The following is a 15,756-nucleotide window of genomic DNA, read 5'->3' as shown; positions in this document are numbered from 1 at the left end:
AGCTCCCAAAGATCGCAATCTTAGCTTGAGCGTAACTACTCTCGCGATCTGCTTGTTTGCGTTTACCCGGTCGGTCTAGGTCCTCCAGCTGTTTTCGCATGTCGCGAGAGTACAACTCTACCATTTTTGATAGGTTTTTATTCTCGTCCCGCAATACTTCTAGCTGGTGTCGATTCACCTCCACTATCCTTGACCTCTCCCTTTTCAAGCTTTTTATAGCAGTCTGACACTCTTCAACCATACTTCGCTCCGCCGCCAACTGACCCTTTAGCACCTCTACCTCATGGGACTTCGCAAGTAGGCGATGACCCAAACTTGCGACTGTTGCCGTACTCTGCACGCTCAGTGCCAAGGCATCGCTCACGACCCGGTTGTCATCCCTTGTCCCCAGAACACGTATATCTTTAGGAGTCACTAAATTTCTAGCCACTCCAATGGCAACATCGTTGTCCAGGAGTATTGAGTCAGTTACTGTCACAGGCCCCCGTGCGGAAGCAAAGTAGGGCATCCATACTGGTGCCGTTGCTTGGCCTCGTGTCTGAGTCGGTGGAGCTAGGTTGAGATCCAACGAAAATGGGTAGTTAGAGGCCATTTGATTTCTCACTCTCTTTTCTTCTTTCTTTCTTTTCTCTTTTGTGTGTTTCTGAGTTTGCGTTTTTTTTCACCCTTTCTTATAGACTTAGTCTTTGACAAACCCTAGCCATTGCAGCATCTGAGCATTTTCTGAATCTCCAGCATTCCTTGAGTCCCACAACCTTCTCGCCTTCCAACCATACCCAACTCATTTATCACGACGTGTCTTTTCTGAACGAACGCTTTCAGTAAAGTCTTCGCGCCTTAACATTAGCCCGTAATTTTTGCTTGTGGAGTCTGCGGCACCTCTATGCGTCGACACGTGTCTCGCCCTGTCTGTTGGTCCCTTACACTGAACCGAGACATCATGACCCATGTTAAAATCCCGCTCTTTGTGTTGCTAATCACGGTTCGATAGTTTGTTTTTACAAAACTAAATAATAATAAAAAGCCGAAAATGAAAACAAATTGTGGGTCGGGTTTCACTTTAGTTTGGGTTTCAAAGTGTGTTAAATTCACCGTGGTTTGTGTTTCGAAATTGTGGGCTTTGGGCTTCAAAATTTTTTTTGGATTTCAGAATTGTGTGATTAGGGTTTACTGTTTCAATTTTTTTTTTTTTTTGTTTGTTTGTTTGTTTGTGTTGTAATTTTTATTTTATAATTATTTTGTTTTTGTTTTCTTTTGTGATTTTGTGATTTTTTTTTATAATTTGCTTTAATACCTTTCATTTGTTGTTATGACATTGTTTGTGGCTAATTTTTAAACATCGAGGACAATGTTCATTTCTAGGTTTGGGGGTATTGGAGTTTAGCATGTAAATTTGGTTTTTCCTTAATTTTTTTTTATATTTATTTATTTGCTTGTTTTTATTTTTATTTTATTTTGTTAAGTCTTGCTTTTATTTTGATTTTGATTTTGATTTTATTCACTTTCCGAACACATTTGATGAGATTGTGATAAATGTTTGCATGACTTAAATGAAAATTGAATTTTATTTATTATTTATTTTGTTTTCCTTGTAAATTTTTATTGTAAAAAAAAATTAATTAATTAATTAATTTGGCATCGTTCTAGCATGACATGTTCGAAACCTTCTTTGCACTTGCCATTTGTTTCATAATTTTCCAATTAAAGGATTTGCATGACCCAAAGAATTGTATCAAGCATAAATTAGACTTATATAACCATATAATGTGAGCTTTTGAGCCTTGTGCTTCATTTCATGAGTGTTATACACATACTCTTATTTTCTTGTCATCAAAGTTGTTGTTTGATCTCATTATTCATTGATTTGGTTGATCACTTAAAAGTCATTCATTCTTATGCAATTTGACTTCATGACATTTTAAGAAGTGATATTAAGGCCTTCTTTGGATCGTTTGTGCCTTTCAAGCTAACCTTATGCATGCTTAAGCATGATTTTCCATTGTTTACCATTTTGAGCCTACATGTAAACCTTTTCTTTCATTTTACCAATTATATTTCCTCGCCTTAGCCTGAAAAACAAATATTTACCTTTCTAAGGAATTCATGAGCTCTAATTCGGATATGTTTTTCATACTAAGTTTGGGAATGGGTGTTACATTTCAAAAAAGAAAAAAAAAATCACACAATTGGTGAAAGAAAAGAGAAAAGTTGTAATTAAGTGGTGGTTGAATGAAATTTCATTTTTGGGTTTCATTTTTGGGCCTTCAAAATAAATTGGTGTTTAAGGAAAGGAGTATGAATCATTGTAAATGAAGGTATAAGGAGTTTTGATCGCGTAAAAGAAAAAATCTAATCGTGATTATTCGAAGTCTTGTAAACAATTGTTTTATGCTCTTATATTTTGAGTTTCTTGGACTTTGTTTTATCCATACCCTTCATTTCTTACTCACCTTACACCCTTGGCCCCATTACAACCTATGCTAAAGACCTAAATTGATCTTAAATGTCATGTGGTTGAATTGCATTCATTTTTCTACTTTTAAGTGTTTGGCATCCTTCTTGAGATCATATTAATGCAAGTCCTTCATCTTTTTATTTCGAGTTAAGTCCTTATGGTTTAACTCTAACCTCATGTTTATAACTGAGTATTGCATTGTAGCCCTCTTCCGAGTGATTCATTTGTGAGAGGACAACTTTGGTGAGATTTGAAGTTGCATTTGTACTTGGTATGATTTTTGAAATTGTGTGGAAACTAAGATTGGGGAATTTGTTGCATTTGGCTATCACACTACTACACTTTGAGCATATTATGTTTTGAACTTTGCCGCTTTGTGAATAATGTCTAAAATTGAGCTTTTATTGTCAAAACGTTTAAGTCATGTGCATGAGTCATTTCTCTTCACAAAATGTTTGGAAAGATTGTTTTGAGTTTTTATTTTGATTTTGTTTTTTTTGTTTTTTGTGTTTTGTGTTTTGTTTTTATTTTTATGTTTGTTTTTGGTTTTGGTTTTGCTTAAGAACTAACAAATCTAATAAGTTTTCTAACCATTTTGTTTTGTAGAGTTAGAAAAACGTTTGTGGGTATCGTAACTGTTAAACCCTCAGGAGACACAACTCCTCCTACTAGGGATGCCTAGAGGTTTAAAGGCTTGTTGCATTCGCTCAATGCAATCGAGTTACCTACGAAAGTGGTCTAGTTAACTTCTTGTTTTGTTTTTAACTTTGTTTTGTGTTGTTTTGCTCGAGGACTAGCAAAATCTAAGTTTGGGGGTATTTGATCGGTTCATAATTGTATATCATTTTGTACCCTTCTAGCTTATGATTTGGTTATGTTTTTGAGTTAAACTTGTGCTTTTAATCCTTTTTGTGTTTATCTTTCAGTTCATTGAGCTTTAGGTAATAATGAGGGCTTTGGATAGTAAATGATGCAATCCATGCATGTTAGGGCCTAATTTGGATGAATGGATGAAGAGCTTAAAGACAAACTCAATTTTGGCTACAGTCCCCTGCCAGCCCAGTTTCGTAGGTCATATTGCAAGCTTTGTTTCAGCAACCTACATAGCTCGGATGAGGCCACATTCTTCATGAAAGTTGTTCCAATGGATGTATACTATAACATATCCGAAATTCAGCCCCATTGGATAATTGTGGAGTCTGTTACCTAGCAAACACAGAGCCATGCTCAGGATGGATTTTATCAGCGCGCAAAATGAGTTAGCAATTTGTTTTGGCCTTAACTTCCTCCTCCGACCTTGGATTGGCCCAAATGATATATGGCTGGAAAGAAGACATTCTGAACTTCAAGTTTGAGTGCTTAAAGTCTTAATTTGCTTAAGGGAAGCCCAATTCGTAAGCCCTTGAAATTGCTGGTCATGCTGACCTCAGCATGTGCTGGTTGGATGCTTGGTCATGGTGAGCTAGGTATGAGCTATCATTTCTGGTTGGAAGCTTGGTCATGGTGACATGAAGATGAGCCAGGGCTGCTGGTGGGATCTATTGGTGAAGTGCATCAACCAATTCAAGATTTTCTAATACAAGTGCATCACCCAATTTAGATTTTCTAATATAAGTGCATCAACCATTTCAGATTTTATAAAACAAGTGTTGTATGCATTAGCCATATTGAATTCAGATTTTCACTTCCCCTAGGCCTATAAATAGGGAAGTTCTCTAAGCTTGTAAAAACACCCCAAGAGGGGGAGCTCTCAAACACTTCTCTAGAGCTCCCTTCCCTTCTCTCCCTCAAATTCTCTTAGTTTCTCTTTCTAGTTTTCAATTGTTATAATGAGATCTTTGTGCTGAAATTTTCCTTTAAGTCTTTCCAAGTTCTACTTTAATTTTCATTGTTATGTAAATTCTTTTCTTTAGTTTCAAGTTTGATTAGTTTCCAAGTTTCAATTATGATTTTTGTTCTTATTCATTATGCTTATAAGTTAATATGCTAGTTTGAATGATTGATCACCATTTAGGCTTGCATGTTAGCTATCTTGGTTTGAATTAAGAGTAGACACCATACTTTAATTCGAATTGAACTATGAATAGGAAGAGTATGTATGGACATTCGACAACAGGGATTAGATACATGCTTGGTTGTTTAAATTGTTCTTCTATGCTTAATGGGTTCCTAATGCTTAATTTTAGGTTAGACAACAAATGATCAAATTAGGGAATTAGGAACACAAGGTTATGACCAAACACCATGGCTTAATCATACTTTAGCTAGAATCAATCCATTAATCTAATTGAACTTGGGAACTTATCTGCTTGAGTTAGTTATTTCTTTCTTCCTTGTTTTATTTATTTCCCTTCTTTTTCATTTCTGTTTTGTGTAGGGAAAATGAATTGAATCATTCAATCACCAATCTTCGTGGGATCGACCTCGCACTTACATACGCTATACTACCGAACGGCTCGTGCACTTGCGAGTATCACAAGTTGAGGATGCAACTGAATCCATTTTGGTGCAGCTGTATCTACGCAACAGTATGCATTAGCCATATTGAATTCAGATTTTCACTTCCCCTAGGCCTATAAATAGGGAGGTTCTCTAAGCTTGTAAACACACCCCAAGGGGGGGAGCTCTCAAACACTTCTCTAGAGCTCCCTTCCCTTCTCTCCCTCAAATTCTCTTAGTTTTCCTTTCTAGTTCTCAATTCTAGCTTTCTTTAATGTTTTCTTAGTTGTAATTTATTTTTCTTGTAATGTACATTCTTTCTTAAGTATTCAAGTTTAATTAGTTTCCAAGTTTCAATTATGGTTTTTGTTCTTATTCATTATGCTTATAAGTTAATATGCTAGTTTGAATGATTGATCACCATTTAGGCTTGCATGTTAGCTATCTTGGTTTGAATTAAGAGTATACACCATGCTTTAATTCGAATTGAACTATGAATAGGAAGAGTATGTATGGACATTCGACAACAGGGATTAGATACATGCTTGGTTGTTTAAAATGTTCTTCTATGCTTAATGGGTTCCTAATGCTTAATTTTAGGTTAGACAACAAATGATCAAATTAGGGAATTAGGAACACAAGGTTATGACCACACACCATGGCTTAATCATACTTTAGCTAGAATCAATCCGTTAATCTAATTGAACTTGGGAACTTATTTGCTTGAGTTACTTATTTCTTTCTTCCTTGTTTTATGTTCTTTGTTTTTGTTTCTATTTTGTGTAGGGAAACTAAATTGGATCATTCAATCACCAATCCCTGTGGAATCGACCTCGCACTTACATATGCTATACTACCAACGGTTCGTGCACTTGCGAGTATCACAAGTTGAGGATGCAGCTTAATCCATTTTGGTGGAGCTAAATCTACGCAACATCACCCTTCAAAGTCCATTAAGTTTTACAGAGATATCCTCTATGAAACCCAGTCCATAGACATTAGGCCAATCAAGGACAAGGAAACAAATGCCACTATTTATCATTCTCTCTACATACACCATATCCTTATGCCTAATCAGTGGAGTAAAAACCTTTATGATCAGTTACCCCTTCAGTCAGATCCCCAATTAGGCCTTACTTACAATTACGGTGATTACATTGATGCTTGGTATACTATTTTTTATCATCAGCACCCAGATTTTAGTCATTCATGGTTTCTCAATTTTGATGCCAAGTTCAAAGCCCAGTTCCCTTTCTGGTTTCTCCAATGGTGGAATATCCATGGCCCCATTTGGGAAATCTTCCCAGTTGAGCTCCAACAATCAGTTAATTACTTTAGTCAAAAGCACAAGTTAACAAAGTCAGAAAAGTCCTTCCCTATGCTCCTCCATTTTGTTGCCAAGTACAAAGTCCCTTGGATCATGAGATGAAATTACCAAGTTAATTGGGAAACAAGAGTTGTAAGCTGCCATTTTGCAGTTAAGTGGTGGGATAAAGTCAGAATTGATAACATAATATGCCAAGTTAATGCACAGTTTCCACCTCTCCATACGCCAGTCAATCCAGTTAAAGAAGCCTCTCCCAGCAGTTCCAATGCCTCCCTAAAAGGAAAGTCCAAGAAAGAGTTAACAAAGTTAGCTGAGCAGATTCTCGCCCAAGTCACACAAATGAAAGACGATGATAGTAATGATGCCAGTCCAAAGTCTGAGTCTTCTTCAAGTCAAATCCCGAGCCAGCCTTTCAGTCAAAAGCCTAAGCCAAGATGGTCAGACTATGTGCCCAACAGTCAAGACCCCTATGATCTCAATGAAGACTAAGCCTCCAGAAAAGCAGCCGAAAGCAAAGATGCCCTGAGTTAAAGCATTTTCTCCAGAGTTAAAGCAAAAGTGAAAGTTAAAGCAAAAGTTAAAGTTTTTCATCCAAGTTAAAGTAGAAGTGATTTCAAAAGTTATTTTGTCTTTTCTCATGTGCCAAGCCTTTAAATTGAAGTCCCAAGTCAGTTGTATCTTCAAGCTTGATTTAGTAAGCATTGTAATTTCTTTCAGTTTTCAAAGTTCTCTCAGGATTCTAGATCTGAGACAACACTAGATTAGCTTAGGAGCGTGAGTGTCCTTCGTGGCATTGCTCGACTGTTGTAAGAGTGAGAGTGTGAGTGTCCTGCGTGGCATTACTTTCACTAGGAACTAAGATTTCTGTAAGTTTTTACATTGTTTTTCAAGCTTCACTAAGTTAAATAAAGTTAAAGAGTTTTTTGAGTTAACATAGTCCTTCACATTCTAATTTCATTCTTAAGCATTATTTTGATGATTCATTATATTTTCATTCATGCCATTCTTGAGTTAAGAATTTTATGCATATACTCTTTAATTAAATTTTATTTTGATTTATTCCAATTCTATCTTTCAATCATTCTCTTCCTTCCCTCACTTATTATTCATCTGAGTTATTATGCATGCTAAACAATCCGGACATCCGGATAAGAGAAAAATCATATATATATATATATACCCCTTTGAAGTCATAGATGATCATCCCTTCGAAGTCACAAATCTCCATCTTGTTCCACTAAGCCATGGTCGATGGTGGATGATTTTTGGGAAAGTTCAATTGGGTTTGATAGTGGTGGTTCAATTCGGTCTCAACTGGGTTGTGGTTCCGCGGTTTAAATTGGTGGTGGTTCAATTATGTGGTGGTGGTGGTTGGTTCGAGTGACTAGATTTGACGACGGTCTCTGGTCATTCCGTTGGATATGTGATGGTTACAGTGGCTAGATGGCTATAACTGTAGTGGGTTTCATTGGTGGAGGTCTTTTTTGGCATGTTGAATCTGCATTTTCGGTCTAAATTATAACTACACTTTGAATTTGATTTTAGAAAATGTTTTTTTGCGTTTTCTCAACTTGACCACGGAACACGAATCCAAGTTGTTTTTAGAAAATAAAAACAGAAAACAACCCCAGAATTCTCTGTCGAATGGGGCCTTACTAATTGAATCCCAACGCCAATTCCTCTTTACATCCCCTGCATCAGGGAAATCCACAACTTCAAAATCATTTATAATAAATAAATCGATAGTTAAATATGTCGGATTTGAAGTGCGAGCGTTGGTCTTGTGAGGGAATAGAAACTAACCTCCAGATGGAATGGTGGTAATCAGATTGGTAACAAATTCAAGTCCAAGCAAACACATGGACAAGACAAGTGGTTTATCACATAACTCAAGGGTCGTCGTGCTTTTCTCACATGCGTATGCTTTCTCTCCCGCTTTCCGCGTTGTATTTTGTTTTGTTTTTGAGTTTTTCTATTTAAATCCTAAACTGTTCTTTTTTCATTCCAATACTTAAATCATTAAGCTCTTTAATTTAATTATTGTGTGAAAAGACAAAAAAAAAAGCTCATCCAACTCAATACTTAACCATAGTACATCTATACACACACCCCACCACTCTTCATATTAAGTTTTAGAAAAACACAAACTTCTCTACATCCTATTACCAAATTACTCTTCTTTTTCATCCGACTTATTAGGTTTTGTAAACTTTTATAAAGTTTGAAACATGAAGTATCCTTTGCACCAAGGCCGGTCCTGGGTGATCTGAGGCCCAAGGTCAAAGTGTAGAGTGTGCCCTTTATAGACACTTTTTTCAATTTTTTTTGGAGCACCCCTTTCCCTTTATGGACAAATTCATCATGAAAATTATAATTTTTTGGTAATTTTCACTGCCTAGGACAGGTTTAGTTTTCTTGATTTTCGCTTTCATTTGTTCCGCGAAATGCCAAATTTTGGGCATTCAAATTCATTCACTGTATCTTCAATTTAATATCATGTCCTGCACTTTGGTCACTTTCATTTTCGTTTTCATTCATGTACACTTTTGTCATTTTCATTTTGTTCAAAATGAATTCGTTGTTCAGATTTATTTGGTAAATCTTCAACTACATTTTCCAGTGAAGCTTTTTTTTTTCTAGAAAATATTGATGCAAAAATCCTCTTGACTTTCAGCAATTTGTTCTTCAAAATAAAAATCTCAACAATCAACACATAAGACCAAAACAATAACAATAATGCAACTACATATAAAATCAATAATTTAACAAAGAAAAAAGAACAATAAAACCTGAATTTTGTGCATTTTTTCTTCAACTGGAAGCAAAGAACAAGAACTCCAACTCCAATTGATTTTCTTCCCCTTGCCACCACAAACCACAGGAAACTACAACAAGGAGGAGGAAATGAAACGCAGACCAAAGAGAATTTGAGATGAAAGAAAATACAGAAGCAAAAGTGGACAAGAAGAAGCAGCAAAAGGAAGGAACAAAAGGGCATAAAGAATTCTTTCAAAAAAATAGGGCATAAAGAATAAATAAAAAAAGAAGTGAGAGATGCGCGTCTTCAGCTATAGGAATAAAAAAGAAGCAAAGCTTTTGGTTGCACCAGCAGACAAGAAGAAAAAAATTTAAACAAAATGGGATGCACATGCTTTTCCTTTTCATATAATATATTTATAGATATAGGCTTTAAAATACACAATATATATATCGTTTTGGCATATACAATACATATATATGGAGGATTATAATTTTTTTTTCGCTCCCAAAACTTCTGCGCCCCGTACTGTTGCCCTGTTCGTCCTGGAGTGAACAAAAGAAGTGCGGGGTTTAAAAAGAAAAACTCTTATTTTTTTTTGTATGTTTTACAAAACTACCCTTCCTTATTATCAAACATAATTTAACAACATCTATTCATTTTTTTGTTTCAACGATGTTTCTGCCCAATTATTTTTTGATGACGCCTGTGACCCCAACTGCTTTACGCCTTGCTTTATGTTGACTGCCATATAAAGCAAAACTTAAGCACCTCAGTGACATGATCAATGCTGCTGAGCATCTCATTTTGGCGTTTTTTTTTTTTTCCATAAGAAAATAAGCATGTGGCACCAAACGTGTCCAAAAAGTGAACAACAATGTGGGGCCACACAAAGCCACCTTTAAAATTGACAATGGCAGCAGTTACAATGTCAAGAAACTGCTCCTGCTCTTCATAAGATGCTCTCTGCTCCACTCACTTCTGCCCCCCTCCATTGAAGCAAATAATCAGCCTCACCTCAGGTATTTTTATATTTTGCATGTTTCTTTTCTCTTTTTCTTTTTTATTTCTCTCTTTTTTATTATTATTTTTTCACTTATTTATATCTCTCTAGTTTTTATTTTCGTTACTTCTTGGCTGCTTGATCACTGCGAAATCTGGTATTACTTGATCTTATTTTCTGAGATGAACACCCCAATCGTTCTTTGCTCTTAGTTGTTGATCAATATTTTTGTTTTTGTTTTTATTTTTGTTTTTGTGAGATGAATTTGTCTTCTTCTTGTGATGTGATGTGATGCATGCAACTGCAGAGCCTAGCTTTTGCACACGTCTCTGCATTTATCTGAGTTTTGACACAAGTCTTCAGCCTGCACAAAACTGTTCATCGAGAACAGAGTTCATATTGAGTTGTAGTGTTTCTTCTTTTAATTTTAATTTTTTTTTTCTGAAGAGGCAACTTGCCGAAGGTAATGTTAGCTGGAACAGAACGGAAAATGGGCTAGTTTTCTGTTTCTCAAATCAAACTTCTGATCCCTATATGAAATGAAATGAAATCTGGTTTTTTTCCCTCTTATTTATTTATTTGTTTTTCTTGGTGAAGTTGGAAATTAGTTATGATTGAAAACTCCTCTGCATGCAGAGACTCAACTGATTTCTCCGTTCTTTGGAGTGCAGGGGCTGATTATTGAGCATCTATTCTTGCAACAACATTCTCCATTTTATGCTAAAATGGTAGCTTCTGACGAATCTGGAAGCATCGGCTATGATAATGACAATTCCGAATTCGAATTCGAACCCCAACAGCCACTAGAACCACAAGAAGAATCATCCCAAGACGACTCACATCATTCCATGGGTAATAATACCAAACAGAATTCAATATTCTCCCTTACTCTGGATGAAATTCAATGCAAGAGTGGGAGGAATTTTGGGTCCATGAACATGGATGAGTTCCTTGCCAACATTTGGAGTGTTGAAGAAGAAAATCAAACACAACAAGAACCCAGCCAATGTGACCAAGAGGCCAGTGACAAAGACACAACTATCAACCCCAGTACTCTGTCCCGGCAGGGCTCGTTCTCCATCCCCATCCCGCTTTGCAAGAAAACCGTGGACGAGGTCTGGTTGGAAATCGATAGAAGTCGACCACAACACCATGACCCTGACAGCAACATTAGCAATTCTGTACCCCCGCAGCGCCAGCAAACAATCGGAGAAATTACGCTAGAAGATTTCCTCATAAAAGCCGGGGTTGTTCAAGAATCTCCCCCCAAGTCCAAACCTTCTCTGAAGAGGATGGAAAGTACCCTAATTCAACAGCAATGTGGTGACACTAATATGGGAAATGAGATCAGCACAGGTTTGGATGCAAGTTTTGGAATTGGGGAACAGTTTTTTGGTTCAGGATTTTTTAATCTCCCAAATGATTCAAGCAATTTGTCAGGGAATGGATATGCAATTGGTGCTACATACCCAATGTTGGGTAGACAGAGTAAAATGATTGTGGGAAATCCATCTTGTGTTAGTGCAATTGAGAAATGCCATAGCTTGCCGGAATCGAGCAGTGGGGGTGGTGGAGCAAAGAACAAGAAGAGGATAATAGATGGTCCACCGGAGGTAGTAGTCGAGCGGAGGCAACGCAGGATGATCAAGAATCGAGAGTCAGCAGCAAGGTCTCGTGCCAGGAAACAGGTAATTTATCAATCAAATTTATTGTTATGATTTTACCAATTTTGAATAATTTTACAAATAATTTGCAAGTAATATTATAAAGAAATCATAGAAAGTTACCATATAGGCACAATGCGGTTAACTTGTCGATGCACAATTTTTCTCTTCTTTTTTTTTCAACTTGAAAGTACGAGAAAAGTGTGAAACAAAAAGGGAGCTGATTTTTCCACTCTCATTTTCTCCACTTACACTCTCTTTTCCTTTCTAATATTTTTTAATCAATATTTTTCTTTTTCGTTCTTTCTTTTTCCTATTCTACCCTTGCCATACATTAATTTCTTTTAATTTTCACTTTTATATTATTTCTTTGGCTTAAATGTCAAAATGGTCTCTGTGTTTTATAACGTTGGCCAATTTAGTCCATGTGTTTTCAATTTGGCGAATTTAAGACCGTTAGTCAATTTGGTATGTTCCGTTAAAGTTGCCGCTAAATGAACATGATAATCTTTTTTCATTTTATTTTGAAAACCTATAAAGCTTTTTGAAGTTAATAAAAAAGTTGAATTAATTTAAAAATACATTAAAAGTTCAATTAAACTAAAACATATCATTAGAAAAAAATTTAAAAAAAAAACTTGAAAAGAAAAAGTAAAGAAGGGCGTAGTCTAGTTGTGATCAAATAAATGGACGAACACAAGATTGAGCAGGTAAAATATTGTAATTAATAACATATATGGTTAGATAGTTTCAGTTTATAGCTTATGTTTTTATTTGCAAAGATATTAATTCTTAAGAGAAAACCTAAAAAGGGAAATGTTTATAATCAAATTATTCTACTGCTTATAGGCATATACTGTGGAACTGGAAGCTGAGCTGAATCAACTTAAAGAGGAGAACACAAAGCTGAAGCAAAATGTGGTACTGCACAAGAAATTTTATTTCTTGCTTTAAAAGACAATTGTCCAAGTGCACTAATGAAACAGTTTTCACCTTTTGGAACAGGCCGAATCTGAACAGAAGAGGAAGCAAGAGGTAACTAATATAAGAGGCTTATTTATGATTTTGGTCCCTGTAGTTTCGCCAAAGTTTCATTTTGGTACGTTAGTTTACCAATCCTTGCAATTCAAAGGAAGGTAACTTAATTCAAGGATGCTACTCTTCTTGAATTGCAACAAGTAGTATACTACAAGTCTAAAATCGCAAAAATTGAAACAACAAGTATCAAAGTGGAACTTCGTCGATCGACCGAAATACCGGGACCAAAATCAGAGTTTTTCCCTAATAAAAATATAAAATGTTCTGCCTCCTTATGATTTAATCAACATATCATTTACCTTGTGTCATTTACGTATGGCATGGCAGCTATTGGGAAAGAAACAATCTACAAGAGCACAAAAATTGGCAGAAAAGTTGAGGACAATGAGAAGGGCAGCAAGCTTGGCATGGTGAACGGAATTCAACGTGGCAGAAAGGACAAACAATGCATGCAATGTGAGGGGCATACCTCTGTGTGTGTGTGTGTGTATGTAAATAGCCCATGTCTTGACATCAGAAATGCAAATTGTATTTGTAATGTGTAGCAATGAGTAAATGGATATGGTCCTAGAAATAAGCGGATGATGATGTAACAATAAAATGAAGCGGATAACCTTGTGTGGTTGCTGCGTTTCCGCATTTGAATTTGTTCTTGTACTGGCTTTTATGATTTATGGTCTTTGTGCCTAATTTTTTGTTTTTGTTTTTTTGGACAAACTGGTACTTGAATAAAACTAGGGTTCAAGAACAGCACCAAATACAAACATGCATGCAGGAGTCCAATGACAGGGGACTACAAGCAAATGAAACATCAAAGTGAACATAGCTTGTGGATACATGTCACGCCCCGGACCCGGGGGTAGGCGGAAACCCAGCGCCCGGTGCATGAGAAAATAAAAAGTAAAATAAAAAGAAGTCGAAACATGGGTTTAAAATAAACTTCTCTTATAAAAATAGTTTTAAAATCTTACAACTTTACATGAAATAAATAAAGCTCTATCACTCTCATCTAATTTAGCTTCAACCGATTTAGTCCTTGTCTTACCCACTAATTCATCTGAAAAATTAACAGGGTGAGGGATGAGCAACCACCGCTCAGTGAGTAGATTATGTAATATGCCAGTCATGCAAAGCCGTTTTACACACACTAGAAAATATCATGAAAAGATACACCAATCCAGATCATATCACATCATCCCTTCATATCTCGGTTATCCATCATAGCATGTAACCGACCACGTGACTCCTATTGGCCTCACAGCCCTATGTCCCCGTGTGGTACATCTATCCCTCGGATACTCCAACATTGAAGTTCTCATGTTCCATGAATAATACATACTTCATATTCCAATCAATATATATATATAGTGTGAAAGATTGCACCAAATTAGACATGCTTGACTTGAAATGGAGAGATATTTGTAAATAGAATAAATCCACGATAATTCATAGTTTTCATATTTTATCACAAAATAAAAACTTTTAGAACACATTACATAAACCACTCACCTCGCTAACGAGAACCCTTTAAATAAATTGGCAAGACAACCCATCTACTTATCTTCATATACTACTACTCAAACCAAGCTCCAAGAGTTTCATCACCTCTCTCTCTCTCTCTCTCTCTCTCTCTATATATTTTATTTCCTCATTCTATTGCCTCTACTTTTCTGAAGAGGGAAATGATAATTGAAGAAACCATGGTTGTATTTATAAGATTTCAAGGGCGGTAGTTATGAGATAACTTCAATGCATAAGGATCATCTCCTTATTTCAAGTAGCTTTTCCTTCACTCTAAGTCAATAGAAGGATAAGAATAAATACAATGAAGACACGTATTGATGACTCAATCATCTAATTCATTGACATCTAATTAGTTTGTAAGCAAATAAAACTAGTAGACCATCTAATGCATAATTGATTGACACATGCTAACTACGTGGAGTACATAAAAGAACTCAATTTACACAGCCATGCATGATCCTAGATAGCTATGCACAAAATCCTTCTACCATGAAGTAATATTAATATTAAAAGCAAATTTTAAGAAAATCATCAAAATCATTTAATTTTCCCGAAATATAATATTTATTTATTTATTTAAAAATACGAGATTTCACAATACAGATTGGAAAGAAAGAGACGCTGCTTCAAAAAGCCTAAAGACGTCACAAACCAACTAGCATCAGTCTAACCATTTTGTGGCGGTGGGCATAGTAGGCCATCCTTGTTTAGAATGCCTGTCAGAGAGGATGGGGGTCAACTGTCCTCCGAAATTATACACCTGTCTTCCGAAATTATGAATTATTTTTTTATGAATGAGTGCTGACGAAATATTTATCTCGTTACATACCAATAAAAAGCACATGTGAAGACCCGTATTTTAAAAGGATAAAAGAATATATTTATCTTTTGGATAAACTTGAATGATATTATCTTTTTAAGATGTTTATCTTTTGGATAAACTTGAATGATATTATTTTCTTAAGATATTTATCTTTTGGATAAACTTGGATGATATTATCTTTTTAAGATATTTATCTTTTGGATAAACTTGGATGTTCTTATCCTTTTAATATTTAAGTTTATCCTATCCCTATAAACATTATAAATAGGAGCATAACCTTATAGTTTCAAAACTTAAGAAATTAGAAAAGAAATTTAGAGAGAGAGAGAGAGAGAGAGAGAGAGAGAGAGAGAGAGGGTAATGGAAATGATCTTTTGTGTAGTTGAGTCTAACTTTCGATAGGTACTAGGTCTCAGGGATCCCACAGTGCACATGGTTTTTATTGGGTGATTCGGGACTGGCGACAGGGAGTTAGACAAGTTGACTAACAAAAGGGGAAATTATGGGATGATTGAGATGGGTGTTAGCTTTAGTGTCGTCGTCTAACAATATTTCCCTACATGAAGTATCCAACTTCTTCCTTAAGGATCCAAGTCATCAGCTCATGTATTGATGGAGGCTTAAATCCTACACCATATATAGCAATCCTTTCCACCATAGGTAGCCAAAATGGATCATTTACAATATTAAATGAGAGTGCTCCAGAAAAGAAAAAACGACCAATC

The 15,756-nt window shown here is 35.8% G+C and overlaps 1 protein-coding gene across 4 annotated transcripts; it reads left to right on the top strand.

Moving 5' to 3' along the window:
- Positions 1–9,898: 9,898 nt before the first annotated feature.
- Positions 9,899–13,387, top strand: DPBF2 (Basic-leucine zipper (bZIP) transcription factor family protein). 4 transcript variants are annotated; one of them, XM_088254312.1, is made up of 6 exons: positions 9,899–10,001; positions 10,654–11,338; positions 11,423–11,670; positions 12,496–12,567; positions 12,652–12,681; positions 13,012–13,387. In XM_088254312.1, the coding sequence occupies exons 2-6, from the start codon at positions 10,708–10,710 to the stop codon at positions 13,096–13,098; spliced, it is 1,068 nt and encodes a 355-aa protein (XP_088110438.1). In that variant the 5' UTR covers positions 9,899–10,001; positions 10,654–10,707; the 3' UTR covers positions 13,099–13,387. The 4 variants fall into 4 exon arrangements, with proteins under 4 accessions (XP_088110438.1, XP_088110437.1, XP_088110435.1 ...); XM_088254311.1 differs by having other exon boundaries at positions 10,654–11,670; positions 12,496–12,564; XM_088254309.1 differs by having other exon boundaries at positions 10,654–11,670.
- The last annotated feature ends 2,369 nt before the right edge of the window (positions 13,388–15,756 follow it).

Source organism: Prunus avium, chromosome 6 (genome assembly GCF_965620075.1).
Source record: "Prunus avium chromosome 6, drPruAviu1.hap1.1, whole genome shotgun sequence".
NCBI lineage: Eukaryota > Viridiplantae > Streptophyta > Magnoliopsida > Rosales > Rosaceae > Prunus > Prunus avium.
Note: the sequence above shows the minus strand (reverse complement) of the source record. Positions and strands in the feature narration are given on the sequence as shown.

What these genes read in the sequence shown, in the direction of transcription:
- DPBF2 (XM_088254309.1), top strand. Translation starts at nt 10,708, where the DNA reads ATGGTAGCTTCTGACGAATCTGGAAGCATCGGCTATGATAATGACAAT. An exon ending in CAAAGCTGAAGCAAAATGTG is followed by an intron (nt 12,568 to 12,651) that starts GTACTGCACAAG and finishes CTTTTGGAACAG; the next exon opens with GCCGAATCTGAACAGAAGAG. An exon ending in AACAGAAGAGGAAGCAAGAG is followed by an intron (nt 12,682 to 13,011) that starts GTAACTAATATA and finishes ATGGCATGGCAG; the next exon opens with CTATTGGGAAAGAAACAATC.